The sequence below is a fragment of the Chelon labrosus genome, assembly GCF_963514085.1.
Source record: "Chelon labrosus genome assembly, chromosome: 18".
NCBI lineage: Eukaryota > Metazoa > Chordata > Actinopteri > Mugiliformes > Mugilidae > Chelon > Chelon labrosus.
The window spans coordinates 12701289-12728006 of NC_140351.1; the positions used below are offsets into that span (position 1 = coordinate 12701289).

The following is a 26718-nucleotide window of genomic DNA, read 5'->3' on the forward strand; positions in this document are numbered from 1 at the left end:
AACCTCTCGATTCGCTGGCATCTCTCTCAAACCTATTTGTCTCCTCCAATTTTGTGGAACCTCCAGGGTGTGCCACACATTCAGAGGATTGCCCCGCTTGTGAAGCTGATCAGACTAATCTGCTTTCTTTCACCAACAATGAGCTGGGTCAAATCACCCAGCAGACTCCAGGCACAAAGCTCTTATTTTTAGAGCTGGTACACATCAAGCCAGTGTGTTTTAGTCGTCAGAAAACTCTGACCAGAATTTAGTTCCATAGTTTGATCATGATGGACTAAAAAGCAGTCCATTAATATCCCCATTAAAAGGTATAAAAAGAGTTATAATCTTGGAGACCTAAATACATCAAAACAAACCCAAAGTCATAGTTTAGATCAATACAAAACTCTGTAACACTTTTACACAAGAAGACAAAGTTCACACGTGCTCACATTTAATCCATGGCAAACACATTTGTCCTTATGAAGTTTCGGAGTCAGGATTAATAATGTAGTTCAGCTTCAGAGACTATGTTTTTTTTCTGTTAAACAAAGTTGATATTTACATTTCCTGTTGAGCAAATTTCGAAGCAGAGATGATGACACTGCCTAACGTATGGATAAAATCCTCTTATGATACGTCTCGTTTTACATTACAATAAGTAATGTAATAATAAGATGTCTGAAAAAAATCTTGTATAATAATTTTGTTAGATGGTGTTACATGGATTTATGTATTTTTATAGATTCCAAATTATTTGTCTACATGGAGGCATAAAATGATCTGATAAGATACACCGATCAGGCATAACATTATGACCACCTTCCTAATATTGTGTAGGTCTCACTTGTGCCTCCAAAACAGTTGTGACTCATGAGAGAATGGACATGGGCCTTCTGAGGGTGTCCTGTGGTGTCCGGAAACACGATGTTGTTAGTGGGGGGCCTTTGGATCCTATGGGTTGAGGAGAGGGGCCTCTGTGGATCAGGCTTGTTCCAGTGCATCCTATAGATACTTGATCAGTTTGGGATCTAGGGAATTTTATTGTGATTAGGACTAATGTGCTTACACATCATTAATGAAAAAATAATATACTACTACTAATTTATGACTTCTAAGTGCTCATGTTGTTATATTAATTAACCATACTTAGTGGCTCAATGGTTAGACCACACACTGTGTCTTTAAATGGCCTGCCTTTCATTTAAGCAGCACGTTCAGGGAGGGCTCTTTCGGATTCAGCAGAAACAACAGAAACATAAAATAAATTCATGTACAGGCCCCGGGAACATTTCACAGCAGTGCTGTGGTTGGATTTCACATAAATACATATTGCTGTGTCACTAATTTTTTTTTTGTGTGTGTGTGTTGTGGGTTTTTCTGCACTCACTTCCACTCTCCTGTTTACTTACTCCGACATCGCCCGAGACTGCAGGCAACAAACGGGTCCTGTAAACGGGTGGGGAAAACGTTTGTATTTGTATCTTGGAGGTGAAATGTCAAGCGTCTCTCTCGCTGCGGTCGTCTCTCTCTTCTCGGCCCTCTTTGTTCCGAAGACAGAACAGTGGTTCAGCGATGTGTTTTTGACCCGCCCGGGTCTTCTTCTGCTCTCTTGTGTTTGACATCGGCAGAAAGCTGATGCTGTGAAATCGAATGCAGTGGGCGAGCTCTCAGCGGGGGGGGGCGAAACATTAGCTATCAGAGGCAGGCGACAGGAGCCTGTTCTCCCCCTGTGCCCGGCTAAATTGAGGTGCGCCTGCGTTGCTTTCTCAAAATCCCTTCCTCCCTTGCTGTCGGTCATTTCGCTTTGTCTCTCCGCGTTTTTAAAGCGCCTCAGCTCCCGCTGTGTCATCAGTGGCTGTGGTTTCACAGAAGAGCTGTGGACTCTGCTCTGGCTAAAGTCTGATGAAATTTAAGTTGTTCAGTTGGGTCCCTGTGATCGAGTTTTCCATGAATAAAACAGGAGATGGAGACATAGGATTTCTGGCCTCATATAGTGTTTGAGCCATAGTTTGGACAGACCCATAGCAGAGGATAAAGTATGAAAACGTTCAAGTACAACTGAGGGATCTGGGAGGAAGGCATAAAGAGGAAGGAAGTGTATTGGTTTACAGATACAATTTGTATCTGTTTTTTATATGTATTGCCTTTCTGTATGTAAATAAAGTTGTCTCACCCAATTTGGATGACCCTATCAAGTTTTTCGCCCTTGATCAGTTTAATATTGGCAGTTGCATAGCTCTGCCGTACATTAGGAGAAAAAAAAGCTATTGCCTCCGAGCATTTCCTTAAAGAGACACAAAAAAATTAAGAAACAATTGGTTTTGTCTATTTGTTCAATCTGATCCGGTCATTTTAAAAACGACTCGATCCGCACCCACTCGATTAAAATGAGCAAAAATGGGGGAACATCCCTATTACCCGTATCAGGCTCAGGCTGTCGTGTGTATATAGTGTTTTAGCGGTAGCGCTGGGCAGTTGCGTTGAATTAATTTGACGTTTTCATTTTGAACAATGAAAAAAAAAAAAAAAAGCCTACGTTTTGGCTGCCTCAATTTTCTAGCGTCACGCCATTTGACGAGATAGATAGGGCGCCAGTGGGGGGGAAATTAGAGAGGTGCTAATTTACACCGCGTTACAAACACGGAAAGTTCAACCAGTTTGTAGTAAAACTTTCATTGTGAACTTTTCTCCACTCGTCAAATAGTAATACTAATGCACACTGGCACCTTTGTCACTATTGCCTTTTAGTTAGTGTGCTGTTGTTATATAACATATATATATATATATATATATATATATATATGCATATAAAAAAAAATCCTTGTTTTGAATCTTGTTTTGTTTCGAGCACAAAGAAGATTTCCCCCAGCCCTAGTAAGTAGAATGAAATTAATTAGGACTTTTAATTTACAAAATGTTGATTATTCCCAGCCTTATTCTTATTGTGAATAAATAAATAAATCAGGGTAGAAAAATATTTTTTTTTCTTTTCTTTTCATAATCGAGTACGAACTTATCCATGATAATGCAATCACGTATCCGTATGGCATTAACGTTTTCACATTCAGGCAAAAATTGCGTGGGCAGATAAACGTAGCCGCTCTTGAACGCACCCTGCCAAAATATTTGTGGCTGCCTTATCGCTCCGCATAACCCCTCCTGTTAAACGCTGCACATGCTAAATAGAAAAATGCTGTGGGCTGAAGGCTGCTCAAAACAATAAATTAGATTCAACTTTATTTTCTTTGCATCTGGTACAGGTACGTGCACAATGAAATCAATATTGTTGTCATAATAAAAAAAAGAAGACAAAAGGGGAAATTGTTTCCATTGACGGAGCCAGATGCTGTTGATTTCATGGCTCCCTGAAATGTATTTTGGTTGGAATGAGCATGATAATCAGACAATTAGGTGACTGATTGAAGAGAGCCCCAGGAGGCGAAAGTGAAACCACTGGAAAAGATACTCTGACACAGTCTGACTCACTCAGGTACCACGACTGCCTCAGCGATGCTCCGTATGCGTAGGAGAGTGTTTCACGTTGTTGTTGGGTCGTGTTATTCAATCAGACAAATGATTCTGAACCGGCAAGGAACGCCTTAACGTCTCTACAAGAGCTTATTGGAAAGAGGAAGTACTCTGTCGGAGTTCTCTGCAGGGCTTGATGTCATTATCTCATTCACAGGTAAAGAGCAAGGAAAGCAGGATTTGGGGCGTAGCTCTACCTATGCAGATGAGAATCTCTTCCCAGATTACACGTGTTTTGTGTGCGGCTGAGTATTTATCCTCCCCTGCTTTAATCCAAGTCGATGTGGAACAGACTTTGCGTTCCATTTCAGTGCGCGGGCTGGCAGTAGGAATTACCCATTACAGCCGCCGCACTTAGTCAACATGGCCAACAACTGTGGTTGAGCCGCATAAATTCCATGTAGAGATATTTGAAACATAGGGATTAGTCAAGGAGTTCTAAGCACATCTTAATCCATACATATATATATGTATATGTACAAATATTTATATTTATGAGAGAAAAAAATAATAATTCAGTGATTATCCTTCAAAGTGTGTGACGATCATGAGCTGCATTAATGTCTCGTTTCAGACACGCAACGTAAGAAGTGGAGAGCAGCAGCGAGCCTTTGAAGTCTGTCAGCTCTGTATCCTGTTAAATATCAAATGCATGTATTTGTCCTCTTAATAATCCCCACAAAGCTGCTATTCTGCTGCAGCTCTAAGTCTGCTTGCAAAGTCGGTCTTCGAGAGTTTTTATGCGAGGGGCACAAACTTTTACTTTTTTGCACTTTTTTTACCGAGTTGACTCAAAAATGCATGTGAATTCACTTATTTTTAGTTGTTTGCAATGAAGCGGTGTAACTTCTGCCCAAAAATGAGAAAGTCGCACACCAGCCTTCGGTGAAACGGGCAGCTTGTGTGCACTTGCATTATAAATAATGCACAACAATGACTGCCTGACTTTGTTAAGGCCTTGACCCTTATCCCTTGTCATTCCCAAACATCATCTTGTTTCACCCTCTTTTTTTTTTTTGCCCTTGTGCTTTTGTGGACATCAGCATTTGGCTTACAAATGTGTTCTTCTTAGGGATGCACTAAAAATTTTTGGCCGAAAACCGAAAATGCACTTTCGGGCCATTTTCGGCTGAAAATCTATCGCCGAAACAACACGGCCGAAACAACTCGGCCGAAACAGGATGTTGTGATGATGCAAGCAACAACTGCAGCAATTTTCAGCCAAAAATGGCCCAAAAGTGCATTTCCGGTTTTTCTGCCAAAAATTTTCGGTGCATCCCTGCACATTAAAAATATAGGATTTAATACATTTTGCGGCTAAAAGTCCATTATTCGTTATTGCTAATTGATGTTTTGGGACAAAGTAAATGTAAGATCCTAACAAAGCAATCATAGTAAGCATCTGACCACACAAGGGGTCATAAGGTCACACAGGTCACAACATTGTGAAGCAGGTGTACAGTTGTGTTTGCGTCTAATGATAGGAGCTGGTTATGTCAGCGAGAATATACATGTTTCCGTTGGCAGGTTTTAACTTGACACACTGGTAGACTGCAATAAATCAGATTCTAAATTTCTTTTTCCTTTTTTCTTTTTGGTGGCATTAAACTGAAGGGCATCTCAGAATAGCAAGGTCAAATGATGCAATTTCCTCTCATGAAAAAGAGAGCAGCGAGGGCTGATTTCATGCCTCAGCTCCACTTAAATAGCATATCTAACTTTAAAATCCACCCAAGACCAGACAATTCATTCCCTAATGCCCCCTCTCTAAAGAGCACAGAGGTGCAGGTGCGCCCGTGTTGCGCATTCTTCTAAAGAGAATGCGAGGTCTGACGGAGCTTCACTTGAATGCCCGCTAACACAGCAATTCAGCACTGCTCGCTGCTGCCGCCTTAATTCCACCTTCGACGCTGTGTGTAATTTGCATTTAGAAAAACATTCCTTCTGTCTTTTCCGTTCCACTGCTCCCCGAAAATCACCTCATGCCTTACGTCTGAGTGGCTTCATGTCTGTCCTTATCGTAGTAAATATATTTCTTCCTGCCTCGCTTATTATTCGCCGCGCATGAGGAGCTCCCTGAGCCTCGCGGTGTGTCGCGTTAAAACATCCAAATCAAAGCTTTCTCGGTTATTTTTTTAATAAAGGCAACTCATCGCTTGAGTTACGGGGGCCCGATGCTACGCCGCTGTGATACATGACTCTGAGCCCGCAGTGCAGTATCAGTCACCAAGCAGCGCTCTGACCTTATAGGCATGGACAACCTTTTAATAGTAATGCAGCTCCTCAAGTCCAAACTTGTTTGGATCATCTGCATAATGGCAGATACGACCGGAATACTGAAGGATTTCTCCCTGCCTTTTTTTTACTTTATCACAGCCAGGCAGTTTGATGTGTGCATCCTCATCCGTGAGGATTTACGAGTTGCAATTTAATTGGAAGGAATTAGTGGACATTTAGCTTCTAATATCCGTCAAATTAATCTCTAACTCTGTGTTCCTCTTTCCCCTTCTTCTCTCTCCTAGGACGTTCAGAATGGCTCCCGGGATTAACCTCTGCTCTTGGTAGAACTACCCAGAAGTTCACGTCCATTTGCACAGCCTTTATTGACTGGGAAATTCCACTATGTAAATGCGCCTTGCTCTTTCTTTTATTAAACCTTCGGCCTTGGCCATGAATATCAGAGGATCTCCTTGGACAACGTGTTCCCTATTTTGGATCTAGACTCCTCCTCTGCTGGGGCTACAGGACGGGTCTGCAGCGGTGGCTGTTGGTGGCGGCTACAGCGGCGGTGGCGGGAGGACCTTGCCACCTTGGAACACGGGGATAACTTTACAAAATCAGGCGCCACCATGAGGATATCCACCACCTCTTGTCTCTGTCCCTTTCTGGTCTGCCTCTGCTTCATCCAGAGGTGCTACGGGGCGAGCCACCACGTCCCCACCAAAGTGCCCTCCAAGAACCAGACCAAACTGGCCAACGGGGAGACGGAGGTGCACCACCGGCCCAAGCGTGGCTGGATCTGGAACCAATTCTTTGTTTTAGAAGAACACATGGGACCAGATGCACAGTATGTGGGAAAGGTAGGTGGAAAACAAAAAAGAAATATCTTTTGATCCCAGGGAACTTCCTTTTGAACCGCTTACTTGGCATTTTTCTCCCTTCTCTCTTTATTATTGAGGAATAGGTTACAAAGCAGCAAGCTGTTTTACTGAGGTAGATTTTTTTTTTTAATCTATTGATGTGGAAATTCGGGCCTCAATTGTGAAGGTGTGTGCGCTTTTTTCTGACATTACAATATCCGACAGTTCCTCTCACGATAATGTCCAGAAAATGTTTTATTCTCTATAATTAAGGAGTGCCTCTCAGCATGTCTGCCACTCTGGGAAGCCAGCTATGCAAGAATGGATTAAGCCTGAAAGTCAGAACAGCCCTCTACATCGAGCTATCTCTGAACTGAAAACTGAAATATTAGATTTTCTCCCTCTGTGGGGAATAAACCCAGATTTCATCTCTTGGTGGGAAATGAACCACCACAGTAGGAAATTGGACACCAGCACAGTAGGGACATAGTAACTCAGGGTGCCTTGTAGTTAGAAATTTTTATGAATGTAATTTCAGTGTCATTTTGGAGTGACGGATGCCCGGTGGAAAAAAAAAAAGAAAGAGGTGGGTGTTCCTTCTGCTTGTGCAGTTTATGGTGCAGCCCAGTTGTTGGCGGTCGGTGGCGACTTTTCTGTTAGCTCCACAATAAGCCACAGGGAGCTGGTTAAGTCCTCTGCTTGCAGATTGCCTGCCCTTATCTCCCGAAATGTGAAAATGTGTTTCTCCGCTGCAGTGATCATTATTCTAGGCACTCAGGCACAGACTAATCCTCAACTGCACTTTGAGTGAAAGAGAATGAGAAAGGCAGACCGCTCCTCCGACTGCACATATGTCTGTATTTACAACAATGCTGCCGTTCGAATGGGGGGGGGGGGTCTAATGCTCGGACAAAGGATGAGAGTGAAAAAAAGAACAGCAAATTTCACTTTCCACCTCAAATGTCTGCTCATTGAATCAACCTGGGGTCACAATCAGAGGTCCTCATGAGGCTGACACAGAAAGGTTATTTATCGGTGGGACGTGTTACTGCTCGAATTGTTTGATGCAAGAATGAACCGTAAAATCCGTCGGTGCAAAAGCAATTTCTTGCGCTGATTGTTGCCCTGAGTATCTGAGCAATACCCGAGATGTTTGCGGCCGATTCGGAGCCGTACTTTCATATTCGATCGTGTTACTTTCACATTAAGCCTGTCCACTGCTTTGAAGTTTATGATTGTTAGGTTTGCTGGGTGCTCTGTGCTAGTTCTACTGCTGCAGTACCTTAAGGGTACTGTTGTTCTGGGTGTGTATTTGTGTGTGTGCGTGGGGCGGGTGTTGCTGATGAAAGCAAAATAAACACGAACAGCTAATCCTGCATGATAATAAAGCACTGAGAAGAGACATAAACATTATTAAGGAATCAATTTGACATGCATGTTTAAAGAGATGAGGTCTCCAGATGGTAAGCACAAAAAAAACATTTAATTATGTGGGCTGGGACTAGTGCGCAGTGTCCTAATGTGGCCAGGAGACGAGATGACCCTTAATTAGAGAAAGACAGGAGGGGGAGGAGGAGGAGGGGGGGAGGAGGGGGAGGAGGAAGATTAATGCACGCGGCATTCCTTTCTTTGCTTGATTAAAAACTCTGGACATTAACAAGCCGCAAATGAAGAGTTCCGCTGCTGGGAAACAGCTTCTCTGTCGATAATTGCTTCATGAAAATATGTGGAGTTTCAAGCAGAAGATAAGTTGTGCGCAAACATATCAATTGCGCATAAAAAACACTTCAAAAGAAGTAAAGGAATCTGCACGGTCAAAGCTGGATATCTTATGTGTACTCTTTGCCAATACTCTCAAATAAAAAAAAAAAAATCCACACGGTGACTCCTGGGAGTAAGTGAAGCGGCCAGTCTGTCAAGAACATTTTAATCCTCCTGAGGTAGCCCATAATCCCCAGTGACACCTTCCGGGGGGGGCTGATGCATTTGGGAAATGACAGCTTCGTGCATGAGTGAGACGCAAATGCTTGGTGGGGGACAGGGCCCGTCCTGATACTAGACAGGAGACAACCCATTCTCCCAATGGGAGGTGTGAATGTCTTCGTGTCAGTCAGCTCAGCGTGGCGCTTTGAAGTAGTCAAGCAGGTTACAGGCTGGATGGTAATTTTAAGAAGGCGATGCAAATCCGCAGTCCTCGTGTCTGCTCTAACTTAGTTGGCAGATGGGATGCAGGAGCCTCATCCTTTGGTCAGAAAACCCCCGAATAGAACTATCATTTCGCATTTGGCTGCTGCTTAAATATACAGCAAACAACGTGTTATTTGACAGAATGGGTGCTCCAGCCCGGACTAGACGGAACGGCCCTTGTCTTATCCCTTGTTCATTTGCAGAGCAAAGTGGCAACCTCTATGAAAGGTGCCTAAATGTTTTATTCATGCGTCTAAAAATGGGTTGTGCTGTGACAGAATCAGGCAACTGTCTTGTTGTATGTACAGTAATGGCTCAACAGTGAGAAGGAGAATAAAAAAATAAAATGAAAATAAAATGAAGCAAAGTTTTTACATAAAAATGCTTTCCCCCCCCATGCTTTGCAATGCGCCAATCAAGTCCATGCAAATGGGAATGTTTTCACTGTTAAACCAGTGGTGTCACATGAAATAACAATTTCACAGTCAGTATTGCATTATTAAAGTGCATTGTAGGAAAGAGAGACATCGGAAAAATGGCAGAAATAATACTTGTCAGCCACTGAGTACATCTTTGTATGTGTTTTGAGGCTACAGCTAAAGATGCATCTTTCATTACTGCACACTCTTCAAATCGCTATTTAGAATCAATATGGAGAAAAGAATGGTGGGTTAATTGGTGGCTCTAAATTGGCTGTAGGTTATTGGTCTCTCCTTCTCTCTGTGTTTCTCAGTGTTAGCCCTGCGGCTTGTTGGTGGACTGTCCAGTATTATGAACAGAAAATATATTGGAAAAGCCCATAGCAGTTTCCCAAAGCTCAAAGTGAGCTTTTGAGTAATCCGAAGTGATGGTTTCTTTTCCGCTTGTTTTCCGACAAGTAGATGGTGAAAACTCTATTATTTTTTCTAATGTCCGCCAACGTTGCCAATGGCCGTGCATGGCTATTATTTGTCCGGCCTGGCAACGGTAACATAGGAAGTCGGTAGGAGCCCTCTGGCTGATTGTCAGAAGGCCAACAAAAGGTCAGTTTGTGCTTCCAACCCTGACATTAGAGGAAAGTGACCACCACGTGAATATGAAATATTTTCTGACCTGAATCAAGCGGACACAAACATCACACCAGCATTTATTTTGTAGCACGGCGTTGACCGTTTAGTAAAGATCGGATTTAGTATTCTGATGTTAGATTAGTTTTGATCTCAATTGAAAAACCGTTCCAGGAAACTGGCTCAATTGCTGGCTAAATTAATGTACTTGCTGTTGGGCAGGTAACATTTTCCGAAGCTACCTCTGGGAATTATGCTGTTCAAAGAACAAACAAAATCAAAAGCATGAGCTGAAAGACACTAAAAGGCGTTATAGAGAGGAGGCGGTGGCTTTTGGAACAACTTTCCCAGCATGCATTTTATCCAGTGTCAACATTACACATGGCCTATTGATTGGTGCAGCCTGGAACATAGACTGTATAAAAATATGCACAATGCGTCCCCACTCCCTTGCATTGGCCAAACTGACGCTACTTTCCCGGGGATACGGGTGGCACCAATATAATGCATTTTCAAGTGTCAACTGCTTATGTAACCACTTATCCTCTGGAGGGTCACGGGGGACTGGAGCCTATCCCAGCTGTCATCGGACGAGAGGCGGGGTACACCCTGGACAGGTCGCCAGTCTATCACAGGGCTAACACAGAAGGACAGACAACCATTCACACTTACACCTACAGCCAATTTAGAATCACTTAATAAATCAATTAACCTAACAAGCATGTCTTTGGAGGGTGGGAGGAAGCAGGGGTAGCCAGAGAGAACCCACGCAGATACAGGGAGAACATGCATACTCCACACAGAAAGGCCCCAGTTGGCCGATGGATTCGAACCCAGAACCTTCTTGCTGTCAGGCATCAGTGCTAACCACCTCAAAACTGTGCTGCCCCAGTATTAGATTAACTACCTAAAATAAAATAAACTATTCTTGAAAAAAAAATAAAAATAAATTGTCATGTATTTTAGTGTTTTGGTCCCACCCACTAACATGGAGGAGGTGGAGCTTATGACCTATACTGCAGCCAGACACCAGGGGGAGCTCTACTTGCTTTGGTTACACTTTTGAGGAGCTCTTCCGCTGTCCATCTTTATACAGTCTATGGTTTGGAACAATGAATGATTATCAAAAATTTTTACATAATTAATTGTTATGGCACCAACTTGTGTGGACATGTGTGGCAAAAACAGATCAACTAATTGATCTCGACTGTGTGCAAAGCAGTTTGGATCATCAGAAACAAAATTTTAAAGTACCTCAGTTTCCTTATAAAGTCACACTTTGTCTAAACGAAAGGATGACATAAAGCGGGTGAAGCCAAGTGAATTACAGCTTAACTCTCACGGATTCGACAATGTCGGGGGGAAATAACATGTCTGCTGTCTGTGCAGGCATGCGTAATTTCCAAAGTGCATTCCCCTGTCCTTTAGCCGAAACGTTCAAACATATTAGACGCTTGAGACTAAAACCATTTGCTTTCACTTACCGCCCGAGCATGAGGCAGAAACTCACGTTTTCTAAAGCCGATCTGTTGACAGTTCCCTTTCTGTTTCGTTCAAAACACGCAAATGTTAGCAGCATTTAGGGGCAGAGCCATTAGATTAGTGTCAGAGCCGCTTCCGGGACTCTAATAATCTCATTAACGTACATCAAGAAGTCAGCCATCGTGCTGAGAAGACAACAACTCTTTCTGTTTCTCCCCGCAGAGGACAACGATTAGGGCGGATCTCCGTGATGTGCATGTCTTCAGCACGCCCCTCATCGCTTCCTCTTGATGTATGGTCATTAGGCGGGCGCTCCATCATCAGGGTTTACCGTGACTGTTGCAAATCAATCGGAGAGAAGGTGCTCAGAGGAGTTGATTGGGAGGGAGCATGGCCAAAATGTGGTGATAATCAGACAATCAAGCACACCCACATAAAAAGTGATTAAGTCCTCTTGAGTGAAGTGTAAGAGCTGAGATTTAATCAAAAACGAACCCACCCCCCGTCACTAATTACAAATATGAAGCCAAGACACTGATCATCAGCTAGGGTGCATAGCCTCTTCATTTCTCCTTCTCCTCACCCCCACAGCACATTGTTGATGGAATAAATGCTCCTCTCCCCCAGACTCTCACCTTCAAATCCTGTTTATACATCACCAAGACCTGCTTTCCACATAAAAGCGAAGCAGCTTCATGAATCTGTTCTGAAACAGCATGAAGTAAATGTTTACCTTGTGCTCCTCTTCTGACTTCAAGAGTTATGAAATCTCAATAAAGCACACACAGAGGTAAACAAAGATGTTGAGCTTGCAGTGATGCACGTGCAGCTATTTGTGGACTTGCCGCACCTGCGCCCCAGTGTTGCCTCTTGGTACATTTATCCCCGTCCCTGTCCCTGTTAACGTTTAGCTGAAAGATACACAGGATCAATTAGCAGTAATGTAGCTGACGTGGCTGTATTTCGATCCTGAGCCTAGATTTCACATGATTCTCATAATCCTACATTTAATCTCATTCGTCTTCTCAGGGCAGTAAAAAGACCTTCTTCTTGTTCACCTTCTTCTTTCGCACAATCAGAGAACAAACTATCGGAGCTAGGCACATACATTACGCTGATCTGTACACCGAATACAAAGGGCATTCACAACGCGATTCAGCGGGGCACATACATTTTCACGATCCCTACAATGAAAAGGACAAAGCCAGGGAAGAGGAGCAAAGAAGTACAGGAGTAAAACAGATGAAGGTCAAACTGCATAGCCACTAATAACGTATCAGGACGGTGCTCGACAAAGCGTATCCACCGCCAGCGCCATGTAATTTTGAAGACTGTGTTACATGTCATGTAGTCCCTTTCCAGAAACACTGTTCAAGCTCCATTAAGGTTCACAGACTTTAAGTCATTTTCTACCTGAAATGGGGAACGAGTTATGTCTGTTTGAATTGTAGCCACTTCTAAGTCTTTTTGGTGATTGCCGCAGAAGCCGGTCGCCACTCGGCTCCCTATTTGTTCAGCAGAAAAATTGGCAGGAATAGAATAATTGGGCATGGTGGTTACGCCTAAACCAAGACCAAAATGCTCTCGGCCCATAAATGGAGACTTTTATCTTCAATGGAGGAACAGGTTTGTTGGGGGCTGTTACCGTAACCGTAACTGTTCTGTTTGATGTAGTTGTTTGTTGTTTTGTCGGTTGCTACAGCATATTGGCGGACTGAACTGCTGCTTGGGTATTACTGACCATTTTAAGTGAAATGGATTGTTCAGTTGGCAGAGAGCTTGTCAGGTGTGAGGTTTTGAGGCTTTTCTTTGCCACGGATGATAGTGAATAGATAGTAATAGCTGGTTGCAAGTAATGTTGGCTAATATTTGATGGCCAAACCATTGAAATGGTTAATCAAAAAATGAGCCCCCGATTAATCCAAAATAATAAGAAGAACATTAAAACCACTGGTGAAGTAAATAACATTGACCATCTTGTGACAATACAATGTATGGATGTTACTTAGACATGTACCACCCACTTAGACCAGGCCAGGCTCCCCCACCCCATAGCAATGACACTCCTTGATGGCAGCAGCCATCCCCAGCAGGATGCAGTCTGACACAGACACACATAAAAATGGATTAGGAACAACTCAAAAAGCATGAAGTACAGCACAAGGTGTTGACCTGGCCTCCAAATTCACTAGATCCTAAACTGATGTAGACCCCCCCCCCCCCCCCCCCCCCCCACCCATAGGATCCAAAGGCCCTCACTAACATTATTCTGTTGCCAGACACCACAGGACACCCTCAGAAGGACCGTGTCCATTCTCTAATGAGTCACAACTGTTTGGAAGCACAAGGGAGACCTGCTTTGTTTACCTTGTGTGTTATGTGCAATTAATACTGTTTTACTGTAGTACTTTTTACTACTGGCTGCAGGTACAAAAATACACTGTGCATTGTACTATGTATAACTGTGCATGTGACAAATCTTACCTATCTTACTTATCTTACATACACAATATTAGGAAGGTGGTCATAATATTATGCCTGACAGGTGTATGAGGTGAAAATATTCATTAATGATGAACCTATCAATCTAATCAATCACCACAATGCATTGCTTATAATTTGAGTTATGTCTGCAAAACAAAAAAGCTTAACAAAACAAAAAAAGCTGCGTTTATTGTTATTCATCGGTGCAATTGTCACGCTGCACTTTAGTCATTTGTGACTTTTCATTTGTCACGAGCTCTGACAGACTAAACAAGTGACAGTGTTAACAGTGATCATATGTTAGAGTTTCAGTTTGATTACATGTCTGGCCCGGGAACTATATTATTGCATCCAGCGTTATTACAATGACTAAACTCGCAGCTTAATGTTGCAGAAATAATGTTCTAATGGGGGGGGGGGGATCTCTGTCAGCGCGGAGGATTGTTTTTTTTTTTTCATCAAATCTCTTGTAATTGACACCTGACAAGTGGCACAGCAGAACCAAAGGTAAACAGTTTGACTGCGCATACCAATTCACTTGTAAACACAGTTTAAGGCTGCGCTCAGTGATGAGGATAAACAACCCCAACGGTGAAAAGAACGCTTGTTGACAACAGGATGAGAAGATACACTTTCTTCCAGGTCTCTCTCTCTCTCTCCTGTGGGCATATGATGAAATTATGAGTCTGGTTCTCTTTGCGATTGGAGTGTTTTTTGCCATGCAGCTTTAAAGCCCCAGACTCTGTTGATCTCTTTAAACTTCTCAGAAATGCATTGCCAGCTGCCAGCTAGCAGCCGCATGCCAGTCATCTATTCCACCAGTATTTAATAAAGTCGCCCATAGAGACAGAGAGATATACACAATCCCTTGTTTTGATGCCCTGTGGATGAAAAGGATTCCTCAAAGGCTCTGTGGGGAGATGACAAAACAAGGTTGGAGAGGTCATATCTCACCTTCCTCAACTCCTTTGGCTTCTCCGATCAGTATCTGTGAAAGATTTTCATATTTTTCCATCCATTATTTACTGCGCGGCTTGGACAGTGCGGGCATTTTCCTTTCCTTTTCTTTCCCGGATTGCCACACATGCTCACGCTGCATTGTACGTTAAGCTCACATCGGGCCCGCTCCGTGGTTTAACAAAATCAGTGCTAATTGCATTAAGGCGGGTCATCATGAAATTTTCTGTGTGATCAAAATGAATGGAGTATAAATAAACCATCCCAGCGCTGAAGCCAGAATGCGGTAGCGGCAGCCGGCTCTGCAGAGAAATGGAGCCGTTTTTTTTTCCCGGGATCGTGTGACAGAAAATTGCCCCAAGCCTGTTTTTGTACAATCAGAGAGGGAAATGTGTGAAATATAAATGGCCCTGCTTAAAAGCAGTGTCAGGGCAACAGCAAAGCCAGGGGCTCTCTATCCCAGATTCAATCTGGCAAGTAACACATTATGATTAAATTGGTTATCATGTTCGTAGTAGTGGCAGTTTTGTATTGTTGTATCTATCTGTACATTTAATTAAGAATTAAATAATTTTTTTTTTACCAAAAACATGCAAGGGTGATGATAGCATTCTTTGATTTTTTTATGAAGCTGGCAGTGGCTCCGACAATGAGGTGCTTAGGTGTTGCCTGAATGGAGTCTGAAAGGTGAAGCCTGCTCCCTACTTGCCACTGCATGTAAATCTAATTCATATGAGTGCATGTATAATTAATGCAAGCAATGCTCCAATGTTTGATTAGTTCTATTCTGAAGGCACTGAAGACATGTGTTTAGTCACATTAAATAGCGAGATTCCCAAGACCTGATGTTGCAGTTGGCCTCTTTACCTCTTGCTGCGATTTATTTCACAAGACATGAATATAATTAGCTGTTTTTTAGCTTTGTCAGCAGAATATCTAATACCATGCCCATACTTTTGAAGGTTAAAAGGTAACTTTGGTCTGTAATTCTTATAAGGGCTATTTTATGGCTGGCTTATCTAGAGGGTTCTGGATTCTGGATTTTCTGTCTTCAGTGGAAAGCATAGGAACAGAATATGTACAGATCGGATTGTGTATCAGTCGAATGCATAGTATGTAGGACACGTCTCTCATGAATTCAGGCACTTTAGACGATAAGAGTAAAGGCTACGTAACGTGCTGAGAATGCCAGAAAATATTCCATATTCACGTTCCTTTAATGTCAGGGTTGGCAGCACAAATTGACTTTTTGTTGGGCTTCTTATTTGTCAGCTGACAATCAACAAGAGTGTCCCAACCCTGTGTCGAGACCCGACCTCCTATGTTACTGTTGCCAGACTAGACAAACAATAGTCACGCACAGCCATGAAAACATAGAAGACGTGTAATAATACAGTTTAGAGGTTACGTGGAGGCAAAATAGCTAACACTGGCAATGTTGGCAGACAAATGAATAGTGCTTTCACCATTTCCTCAGCTGAACCCACACTCCATTGTACGTTATTCACGTTTTCGAACAATCCCAATTCCAAGTTTCAGTATAGATGTTTTCAATATTTTTTCTATGGCCCCAGCCTGCCTGTTGTTTGTCCAGCCTGTAGACTGTAAATAAATATGGACCTCAAAACAGCCCCTCAAAAGTGAAGCCAAAGCAAGTAGAGCTCCCCCTGGTGTCTGACTGCAGTATAGGTCATAAGCTCCACCTCCTCCATATTGGTGGATGGGACTTCTGCCCAACTAAAACAATAAAATATACGTCAGATAATTTTTTTTTTTCCAAGGATAGTTTCTGTCATTTTAGGTAGTTAATAAAATGCTGATGCATGTTCAAGTGTCAATTTTTCTGCTAAGTTTCATTTTATTTGACACTATAGAAACAGGATTTGACCTCATGATGACTACCAGTTGCCACGCCAACCGCTCCATAAAGCGGTCCTGTAGGGCCGTGAGACTAGGAAACAAATATATAATCCAACAATGTATAATCCAACATTTCCTTGTAACTGGTGGAGGTAGAGCAGAGCGTAGTATTAAATGAACAAAAACACGAGTGAGTGTGGGATAACAAGGCTCCACGTGGGTTGACTCTCTGACTGTATTGCGTAGACTCATGCTTCAAACTCGCGATATGGCGCCGCCCGTATCCTTGCGAAAATAGTGTCAGTTTGGCCAACGCAAAGAAGTGGGGACGGTTTGTCCATATTTATATACAGTCTATAGTCTAACCTAGCAACAGTAACATAGGAAGTGTGACAAATCACAGGAGCCCTCTAGCTGGTGGTCAGCAGACCAATCACAAGGCCTGTTAACTGTTACATTTTCACCTCTTCTCCATCGATCAGTGGTTGAAAAAAGAATGGCTAGTGAAAACCTGAGAGAGCTGTATTTGAAGCTAAAATGATATATTTGATAACCTAGCACCTACGTTAGACAAAAACATTTGCATACAGCCACTTAGTGGCTATCAGTACTGTTTAAGTTTAATTCTGTCTTTTCACCAAACCTCAAGAATATTTTGGTTCAGTCAGTTACGTGATGCATATTGGAGCTCTTATTACTTCCTAATGTTTATATAGATTGCATGCAAAACAAAGTGTGTACCAAGGATTTTACACTCAGTATTTGGTGTGGCATAAAGAGGCTGGCCAGGGATGCCGGTTTGTTTTTCTGCCATGACATCACTGTATCAGTGACGCAGTAAATCATGCAACCGTGTAATTGTAGTTAGTCTTTAACGTTAGCAAAATCCATTGGATTGATTTCTCATCTGACAGTAAATTCCAAACGTCATGCTGGCTAGCCAACATTAACTTAGCAAATCCTCTGAATTTTGAATGCTAGGTCCAACTAAGTTGCCGCATCCTTGTTTTAAATCATTTTGACCATAGGAAAGTGATGGTAAACAAGTTAAGTTTACTTTTAAGCTTGCTTTATGACATTCAATGTTTCCCACCTTGAGCGTAATGTCAGGTGAAAATGGAAGCCATGGTCGATTCTCATTTTCCTAATTGCTAAGTTAGCCTCTTTCTGATTTAAAGATTCTGTATCCTCATATTGTTTTACTCTCAGCTGGCGCGACACTGCTGTATCCTCAGCCGGTAATGTTTGTGTAATGGCCCATGACCTGTTGACACTTTTATCACCCATAGATTTTGGAATAGTCACAGTATGCATCATTGGCTCGGCATGATTTATTGACTCCTGCAACGGAAGTCAATGGCCAAATTAGCGGTTTGACTGGGGGCAAAATTACATTTATGAGGTGGAGTAGAGTGCTGCCTGTTGTTAAGCAATAACTCTATAATGCTCTGTCTGTAAATGATTAAATTTATTGGTAACCATTGATTATCTAACTACAGCTAGCAGTAGAACATAATATTTCTAAATGTCTGGCACTAAATTAAAAGTGAGTACTCAGAAATTTGCCCAACCATTGCCAACAAAGTAATTGGCCTCGTATATATGTAATATGTACTAATACACAACACAACCTACAAAGTGAATATATATTTAGGGGAGGGGCCTCTGTGGCTCAGGCTTGTTCCATAACATCCCACAGATACTTGATCAGTTTGGGATCGAGGGAATTGGAGACCAAGTTCTGTTTTTCATGTTTTTTGAGTTGGGGATAGCTGCTGCCATCAAGAAGTGTCATTGCCATGGGGTGGGGGTGCCTGGTCTGGTCTACGTGGGTGGTACATGTCTAAGTGACATCCACACGAATGCCAGGTCCAAACGTTTCCCAGCAGAACATTGTAATGTCACAAGATGCTCAATGTTATTCACTTCTCCTGGCAGTGGAATTAATGTGGTGACTGATCGGTGTATTTAATTATTATTATTATTTTTTATTTCATTGCTTTGTAGGTTGTGTTTCATATTAATACAATCTAGCAACTAATTAACTACTACATTCAACAGGATCTTTGACTCCTTATCTAATTACAGGCTTGATATTTGCCATGGAAAGGACAGTCAGCTCTCATCAAGAGTCAGGCCTGCAATCAGCTGGGGCTTTCCAATTAGTAATTTATTTGCGAGTCCAGGGTTTGATTAGACGCGGCCCAAGGACCTCCGCTGTTCGACATGTTAAACAACGCGCCTCAATGCATGTGTGTGGTTGTACTTTTTAGACTACTAGTAATGAGGTCCTTTGCATTTTTGATATAGATTTTCACTCCTGCGATTGTGCTTACTGTCAAGCGATTAGAAAGTACGCAAAGCTGGCAAAAACAGAACCCTGACACGAGCTTATGCCGTGGGTTTTTCTTCTGTACGTGTGTTCGTATGCACCTTTCTGGGTATGCAGGTTTTCTAGTCAGGTCATGTCTCCCAGGAGAAGTGTTTTGATGGAGGGGCCGGTGGTGGATTAGCAGTGCAGAAACAGTAATTAATTACATGACACAATGACAGAAAAAAAAAAGACATACAGTGTAATGAAGCTTGGTCAATACCGGGTGCAGTCTTTAATTCTCTCAATAAACTAAACAGTATAATGATAAATTGCTTTAGTATTTAGGTTACTGTGAAAGTAGAGTGTCTTGTCTTCACCTCTAGCCCACTCCGAAGCAGTGTCCCAGTTCACAGGCTGCACAAGTGTTTACGAAAAAGTAATAGCCTGTGGGTTGGCCCTATTATTAAATTCACTAGCAGTTCATTCCAAACTGCATGCATGTATATTGGCAGGGTTCTAACACATAAGCCACAAACGATTGAGTAAATTATGCAGCAAACAGCCAAGTCATTTGCCAAATTCTCCTGAACCCTTATGAATCCCAGAATTAGTGCATTAGACAAACTATGTTGAGTCATCCAAGGCTTAAACTGTCTCGATGTAAAAAGCGACTGCTGTATCACTGCAAATGTTACATCACTGGGATCAAATGAGCCCCAGCCTGTGTTTCCACCGGCCCGTGTTTGTCATGAATTTTTTAAAACTTGAAATTGTACCGTTTTATTTATTTTGGACTGCGCCTGCAGTTGAGATGATCCGGTCCCTTTGTGATGTGATGTGATGTGATTGTGCTGAGCTGAAATTGCTGCGCGTCCGACCTCTTTTATATCTGACAGATGCTGCTAATTGGCTTTCAACGAAAATGAAGCTACTGTTGTTATTGTGATTTATTACTTCAGAGTTATTTAACTTTGATGTGATAAACCAGTTCCACTGATAAGCATGGCATTTCGCGTTAGCATTTTCTCTCCCCCTCTGCAGCTTGCTACTTTGCAAACATAGTTTTTTATAATATCCATGCTTTTCTCCTGTCTATGTACGGGCTATGTTATACTGGGGGAAGCTTCAACATAATTTCTCCATACGCGGTATGAATTGTTTATTCAGTGCCAACATGTGTATCTGATATCCTCCAAAGACCTGCGTGGATCTTGCCTGGAACGAGATTGCGGCGTGCTTTGGAATTCAAAGCACGGAGCAGATGTGCGTCTACAAATGTGAAATGTAAAAATATCACCAGTACCGCCAGTACGTTGTGTGTTCCCAATCAAAAATTGATTTCTCCGTTATGTTCGGCTGTGACGTTTCCCTAAGGATAAGGGAAAAAAAATGCAAAAAATGCGAGTTTCTTGCATGTTTTATTCATGGGTGGAAATGAAATTGTTTAAAATAATAATGTTACCACGGCGCCTCGCTTTTGAAATACAGTAGCGCTGGAAAAAAATATTGTCATAAAGTTCAAAACTGCAAACTGGCTGAGCGATTGTCACAAAAGACTTAATCCTCCTGGTATCAATTATGGCTGAACAAGTGGCTCGGTCTTCCTCCTTCTCCGGGTGAGAACGAGAGGCAGCGCTCTTCAATCTATAACAGCCTTTTAAGGATTTCCCCAAAAACTTTAATCTCCAAAGATTGCATTTCTTCAGTGATGCTTGGGTTAAGTAAAGTCTGAGAGAGGAATATTGAATATTGTAATGCCTGAGTTAGATGTTGGGAGTTTTCTGAAGCTGAAACGTGGGATAAGGACTACCAGTGCAGTAATGCTGCAAAGGTGAAAGTACAGATGTTTTAAATATCCTTGGTAGTGAAATATCGCAATCCCATGCCTTTATATGGATTGGGAATGGAACTACAGATACTTTTTTTTTTTATCAGTATTACACTGTTTTCTGGTTTTCTTGTCTTGACATGCTTGACAATATTCAGCCCTTGCTAAAATTAATTGGGGAACCCTGACCTATGGTATGCCAACTGACTATCAAACGATCATTATGGCACTATTATGAATAGCACAATGATCCATGCTCCTCTTTACACGTTTCTTTTGAAGTACAGCAGAGCACTGAGGCCATTGTTAGTTGCACAACCTTGAAACCTTTAACTAGATCAGCCATAAGAAGTGGCATAGTTCTTTTCTCTGTATTCACACACCTTCTGTCTGGCTTCCCTTGCAGCTTCACTCAAACTCCGATAAAGGTGATGGATCTGTCAGATACATTCTGAGCGGGGAAGGAGCTGGGACTATATTTATCATCGATGAAGTGACAGGAGATATTCACGCCACTAAGAGCCTGGACCGGGAGAGGAAAGCGCATTACGTCCTGCACGCGCAAGCCTTGGACCGCAACACAGAGGAGGCCCTGGAACCAAAGTCGGAATTCATCATCAAAGTGCAAGACATCAATGACAATGCGCCCAAATTTCCAGATGGACCCTTTGTAGCTACGGTGCCAGAGATGTCTGAAGTGGGTGAGTAGTGCTACAAAATAAACCGGGCCTTCAAATGATTGCTCTCCGCTGTCAATAGCACTGAGAGTTTGTTTGAATGGTTTGAGAGATGAGAAAACTGTCTGAACATGAGTGTTGTGTTTGTAGTTTTTTAGATATTCTGCATGTGTGTAATCCCTTTTATCCCACCAGTAAAGAGAAAAATAGTATGGAAAGACCTCTGACACCCAAAAAGACTCATGACCGAATGCTGCTGCAAGATGGATTAAAAGACGGCATTAGCATGAAGATCCGCAATCAAACATGTTATTACCCTGTGCAGCGTTCTGGTTTGTCCTCTCTGTGATAATGTTCTGCAGAATGTTTGATCTTCCGTAAGCCAGCCGAGTCCTCTTTTTCATCTTTGTTTTCTGGTTGCTGTGATGCTCTCGCTCCCGGGTGGGCAGGTCTTTATAAAGCACTCAATAGTGCCTCCACAGCAATCCCCGCCATCGAGACAGTGGAGCCCTTCACATCATGCCGGAAAGTAAAGCCTCTATCCACCTCCGCTGAGACAGCGGCTCCTCGTCTGCACAGCATCATGTGGCAAACATCTATGTTTTATTTCTTTACTCTCCCGTTCTGCTTTTAGCTCGGATGAACAAAAGCCGCCCCAGTCCAGTGGATTCTGCCTCACAGCACAATAGCTCAAAAGTGTGACACTCTTATATTCCGCAGCGCTCTTTCAAAACATAGGTTGTCCAAATGGTGGCCAAACTGCTGCCATAGTGATTTTGCTTCAAATATACCATAACATAGTGAATTTATGGCACTGTCAGCTCGTAGAAAACCTTCCATAGACACCCCTCCGACGAGAATAACCCCAGCCGTTACTGAAAAGAAGCTGAAGTACTTACTGAAGTATAACTCGAATAGAAAATGAATGGCTTCATCAGCACCGTGCGGGAAGAAGATGGAAATGTGAAAAAAACGATTAAATATGCAAACCCCAACAGACCTGTAGGCGCCTTCTTTATAAACAGTCAATATCTCTCTGGTTGCATTCATGAATATTCATGAACAGACAAGCCTGACACACATACAACTTTGACAGTCATTGTATTTGTTTCTAACTTTGGTCTGTCACGTACACGGCTTAATCTCTTCCGAGAAAGCTGCACTGTATCTTCTGGTACTGTGTGGAACAATATTTACAGAATAATTATTATATTTTTAGATTTAGGTGTGGTTCCTCTGCACCTCCTTTTTTGTTTTTTTTTAGCTTTAACAAGACTACTTATTTTAAAGTTTCAGTGTTCCGCTGGAAACTTCATCATCGGTTGCACAAAAAGAATCAATCACCATTGACGACCAAAGGGAAGGAATCAAGGACTGTGAAGGGGAAAATAATTAGCCTTTTTTTCCCACCCCCCTTTTCTTTTTTTTTTGCTTTTTTTTTTTGCTCACGTCCATTAAAGTGATTCCTCTTCGGTTCGGCGTCTGCCGCGTCAAATCGGCTGTAACAATCAACTGTCCTCACACTCCAGAGCACTAATCCCCCCGCGTTTGTCAATACTGGGGCTCCCGAGTGTGGGAAGGGGCTGTCTTGGAGTGTAGCAGCTAATTGGTTGTGATGTTCTTTTTCCTGCCTAAATTGATTAGCTGGGCATGTGCCAGGTAGCCCGACTGTTTCGTACCTTCCTATTCAAAGCTACAGTCATATTTTGTGAGTGCTGGATGAAAGGAGTATCAGTTTCATACCGCATGCTTCACACTTGAGATGTCTCTGAATGCAGATAGTAACTCTGCTTTCCAGTCAACCATTTCACTTCTGGGAAATCACAGTTTAATGGTGGTTTAAAGACCCAGAGGCAGTAGCTTGTTTAGATAAATAGTTGAGATTAAATTTGTGTTATTAGAGCAATTCACACTTACCTGTGTGAATTGCTCACACAGGTAAGTGTCAAAGGTTTTATAAACACAATGGAAATGCAAGGTTGCATATTTTCAGTATAGGCCATAGACTGTATAAAAATATGGACAATGCGTCCCCACTTCCTTGCATTGGCCAAACTGACTCTATTTTCCTGGGATATGGCCTCCACCATCTTGCAACTTTGGAGCCAGAGTCTGAGCAGTGTGGTCCAGACTTGCTTGTGTTTTTGTTTAATTAATATATACTGTGCTCTGCTCTGCCTGAATCAGTTACAAGGAAATGTTGGATTATACACTGTACTAATTAATTTATTTATTTATTTTCAACTCTCACAGTCCCATGGGACTGCTTAAAGGAGTGGTTGGCATGGCAACTGGGAGTCATAATGTTGTCACATCGTGTTTCTATAGCATCAGCTAACTAAAATGAAACTTATCAGACAAATTTGACATTTGAGTAGGCATCGGTATTATATTAACTACCTAAAATGACCGAAACTATCCTTAAAAAAATTATTTGACGTTGTATTTTGGTGTTAAAGTTCAGCCCAAGTCCCATCTACTAATATGCAGGAGGTGGAGCTTATGACCTATACTGCAGCCAGCCACCAGGTGGAGCTCTGCTTGCTTTGGCTTCACTTTAGAGCAGCTGTTATGCCATCCATCTTTATTTACAGTTTATGGTATATATACGGATATCCATCAAAGAATAGGTGTAAATGTCCTACATTTTGTTTCTGCTTTCAAATTTCAAATTAACTTTTACCCAGTAGTCTGTGATCAGGCTTCATATCCACGGCCAAATGAAAGTGGGAATGAAGCAAACAGCAAAAGAGCCTTGATAGCGGTCGAGTGAGGATGAAGAAACCCTGGTGGTTTTAATTCAGTTTCAGAGACTAACCTTGATCTTTTAAAAGTGCATAATGTTTCGCAGTCGCAGCAAAGAGTCCAGCGAGGTCTGTTGAAGATATATGGATCGAAACGTAAAGGTGATGAAAGTGGATGTAAAAATGGGACACAGTATGTGACTTGGTTCATAATGGAAAGGATGATCTGTTGAAACGAGCACAGATTTCACGATGTTCTTTTTTTATGAATATGTAATATTGTATATTATATATATTAGTAGGAGATCATTTCTAAGGCTTTAACAACTTCAGGACACAGGACCAAAAATGGCTTTATGTTAAAGTGCTGAAACAAGTCCAAGAACTCCTTGGTCTGCAAGGATTTGCATAATAGTAACTAATGGTTTTAATGGAAGTTAGTACATAGTTTCCAGGCTCCTACTTAGTCCCTAGCTCCTGCTGGGCTTGTGGTTGCCTTGTGAGTCTTTGTCTATTCGTGGTGTGAAAGTGACTATAATCTGACAGAGTGCACTGCCTGCATCATGAAAGTGACTGTAAAGCCACATTAACTCTGGAAAACCAGATTTCCAGCAGAGTTCTACTGCACTTATGAAAAGGATTGCACGCTGAGTGTTTTTCACTTTTTAATGAGTACAATCAGACCCTTTATAGTAGCTCTCATATCTTAAATGCTTCTAAATATATATAGTGCAATTATTGCACTTAAGTTGAAGTGCAGTCTGTGCAAAGCCAAGAACATTTTACAGTCTTTTAGAACTGCATGAAGGTGAATTATCACACTGAGTGTACAATGATATGAAACTCTTTCCACTATTAAATAAAAGAGGTGTTACTTCTGCGAAGATATTTGTGAAATTGGTGCTTAGAAAATATTCCTTCATGCATGCCAATAACAGAACAATTTAAAGTTGATGATTTGGAACCAGGTGAGCTTTTAAAGCTCCTAAAGCCCGGAATTAATGAAGTCCAAATAATTCCCAGTACAATTTCTGCCACTAGTTTGACAGTACACAAGCATATTGTGGTGTGCGTGGTTCATTATGGCTGACATTTCACTCCGTTCCTCATGCTTTCAAAGAAAAAAATAAGTCATATCTGGTGGGACACGGTGGAGTGAGTTTCACTTGTTTGATTTAGTTAAAATTCCCAAAGGAACACAACAAAGCAAGTGTCCAGAAGATTTACAGGCTGCGAGATGTATCACATTGCTCACGGGTCCCCTAACACAATCATACCACAATCCTTACACATACTAATGCATTAAATAACCCTGTCGTGCAATTACAATGCACTCATCATGTAATTATAATGGGTTAATGAAGCCTGTAATGCTGTGTGAGCAACACTTGAAGTGTTAAATTGAATCACAATGGGTTTTACACTGAATGTCTGCATAACAGCGAGTCTCACTAGAAGTTTTAAAATCATTTGTCTTTTTTTTTTTTTTTTTTTTTTTTTGCAATGAAAAATTCAGCGATTATACTTGCAAAACATTCCCATTTAACTGGGAAGATTAGAAACGTGTCCAGTAATTATCCTCATAACTCGTGCATGCTGCAGTCAACTTGCAGAGCAGTACTCGTGAACATATTTTGGTGTGATTTCTTTCTATTGTGTCATGTACACAGTTCATTTCTGTGCTTATTTTGTGATGACATAATTGACCAAGGTATATCATGTTAATTTTTCACATTGCTTTTTCTTTGTTTGTGTGCAGGGGGCAGCGATTTGTTTAAAATGTCAGTAGTTTTAAAGTGTGCTGCTAGATCAGCATGTAAGTTCTTTTGCATTAAATGAGATGACTCTTCTTAAAGCTGTAGCTCTGTAACTCTCTTCTCTTCCCTTTAACATATATATTTTGATATTATGCCCAGCGGATCTGCTTGGACAGACGGTATTTATCAGGAAATAAGTTCTGCTGTGTTCCCTTTCAGGCACATCTGTGTTGCAAGTCACGGCGACCGATGCTGACGACCCCACCTATGGAAACAGCGCCAGAATAGTCTACAGTATTCTTCAAGGACAGCCATATTTCTCTGTCGACCCCAAAACAGGTGTGGTATAACTGCATGCTTGGGGAAAAAGTGCTTTGACAAAGCAAAGAGTCCATTCACTTGCAAGCTTTGTAACTGCGATTAGAAAATTGGAGCTAAAATGATGAATTGTAAATGGGACTTTGTTGTCGATCTCCTAAAATAATATTGCTTATCGTGCTGTGAAATCTGTGCAGCATAGACTTCTTGCAGTGAACATCCTGTTCTGTTATTGTAGCACGTCCAACATCATAAAAGCGGAAACAGCCATAGTGGAGTTATGGACTACTCATACACCTGCTATATTGTTGAGCACACGATCCAGTCTTTGTGGGCCATAACTGATTCCTCAGGGTTTAAAGGGAGAAAAGGAGAACTTTTGCTGTGGTGCCTTCCTAAACCCATTGTTTCCTGCATTTTGAAAGGGGGGGAAGCCGCAGCAGGCCGTTCTCTCTGTTTTCAAAATCCATCTTT

At 41.9% G+C, this 26718-nt stretch overlaps 1 protein-coding gene across 1 annotated transcript in view; it reads left to right on the forward strand.

The window, feature by feature from the left end:
- Positions 1-6359: 6359 nt before the first annotated feature.
- LOC311503596 (cadherin-18) overlaps positions 6360-26718 on the forward strand; it is a gene marked incomplete at its 5' end in the record, with an annotated part of 67834 nt that continues 47475 nt past the window's right edge. The window contains 3 exons of the mRNA XM_084566410.1: positions 6360-6590; positions 21155-21449; positions 26146-26265. Coding sequence (XP_084422536.1) covers positions 6360-6590; positions 21155-21449; positions 26146-26265 — 646 coding nt within the window. The remainder of the gene's footprint in view (positions 6591-21154; positions 21450-26145; positions 26266-26718) is intronic.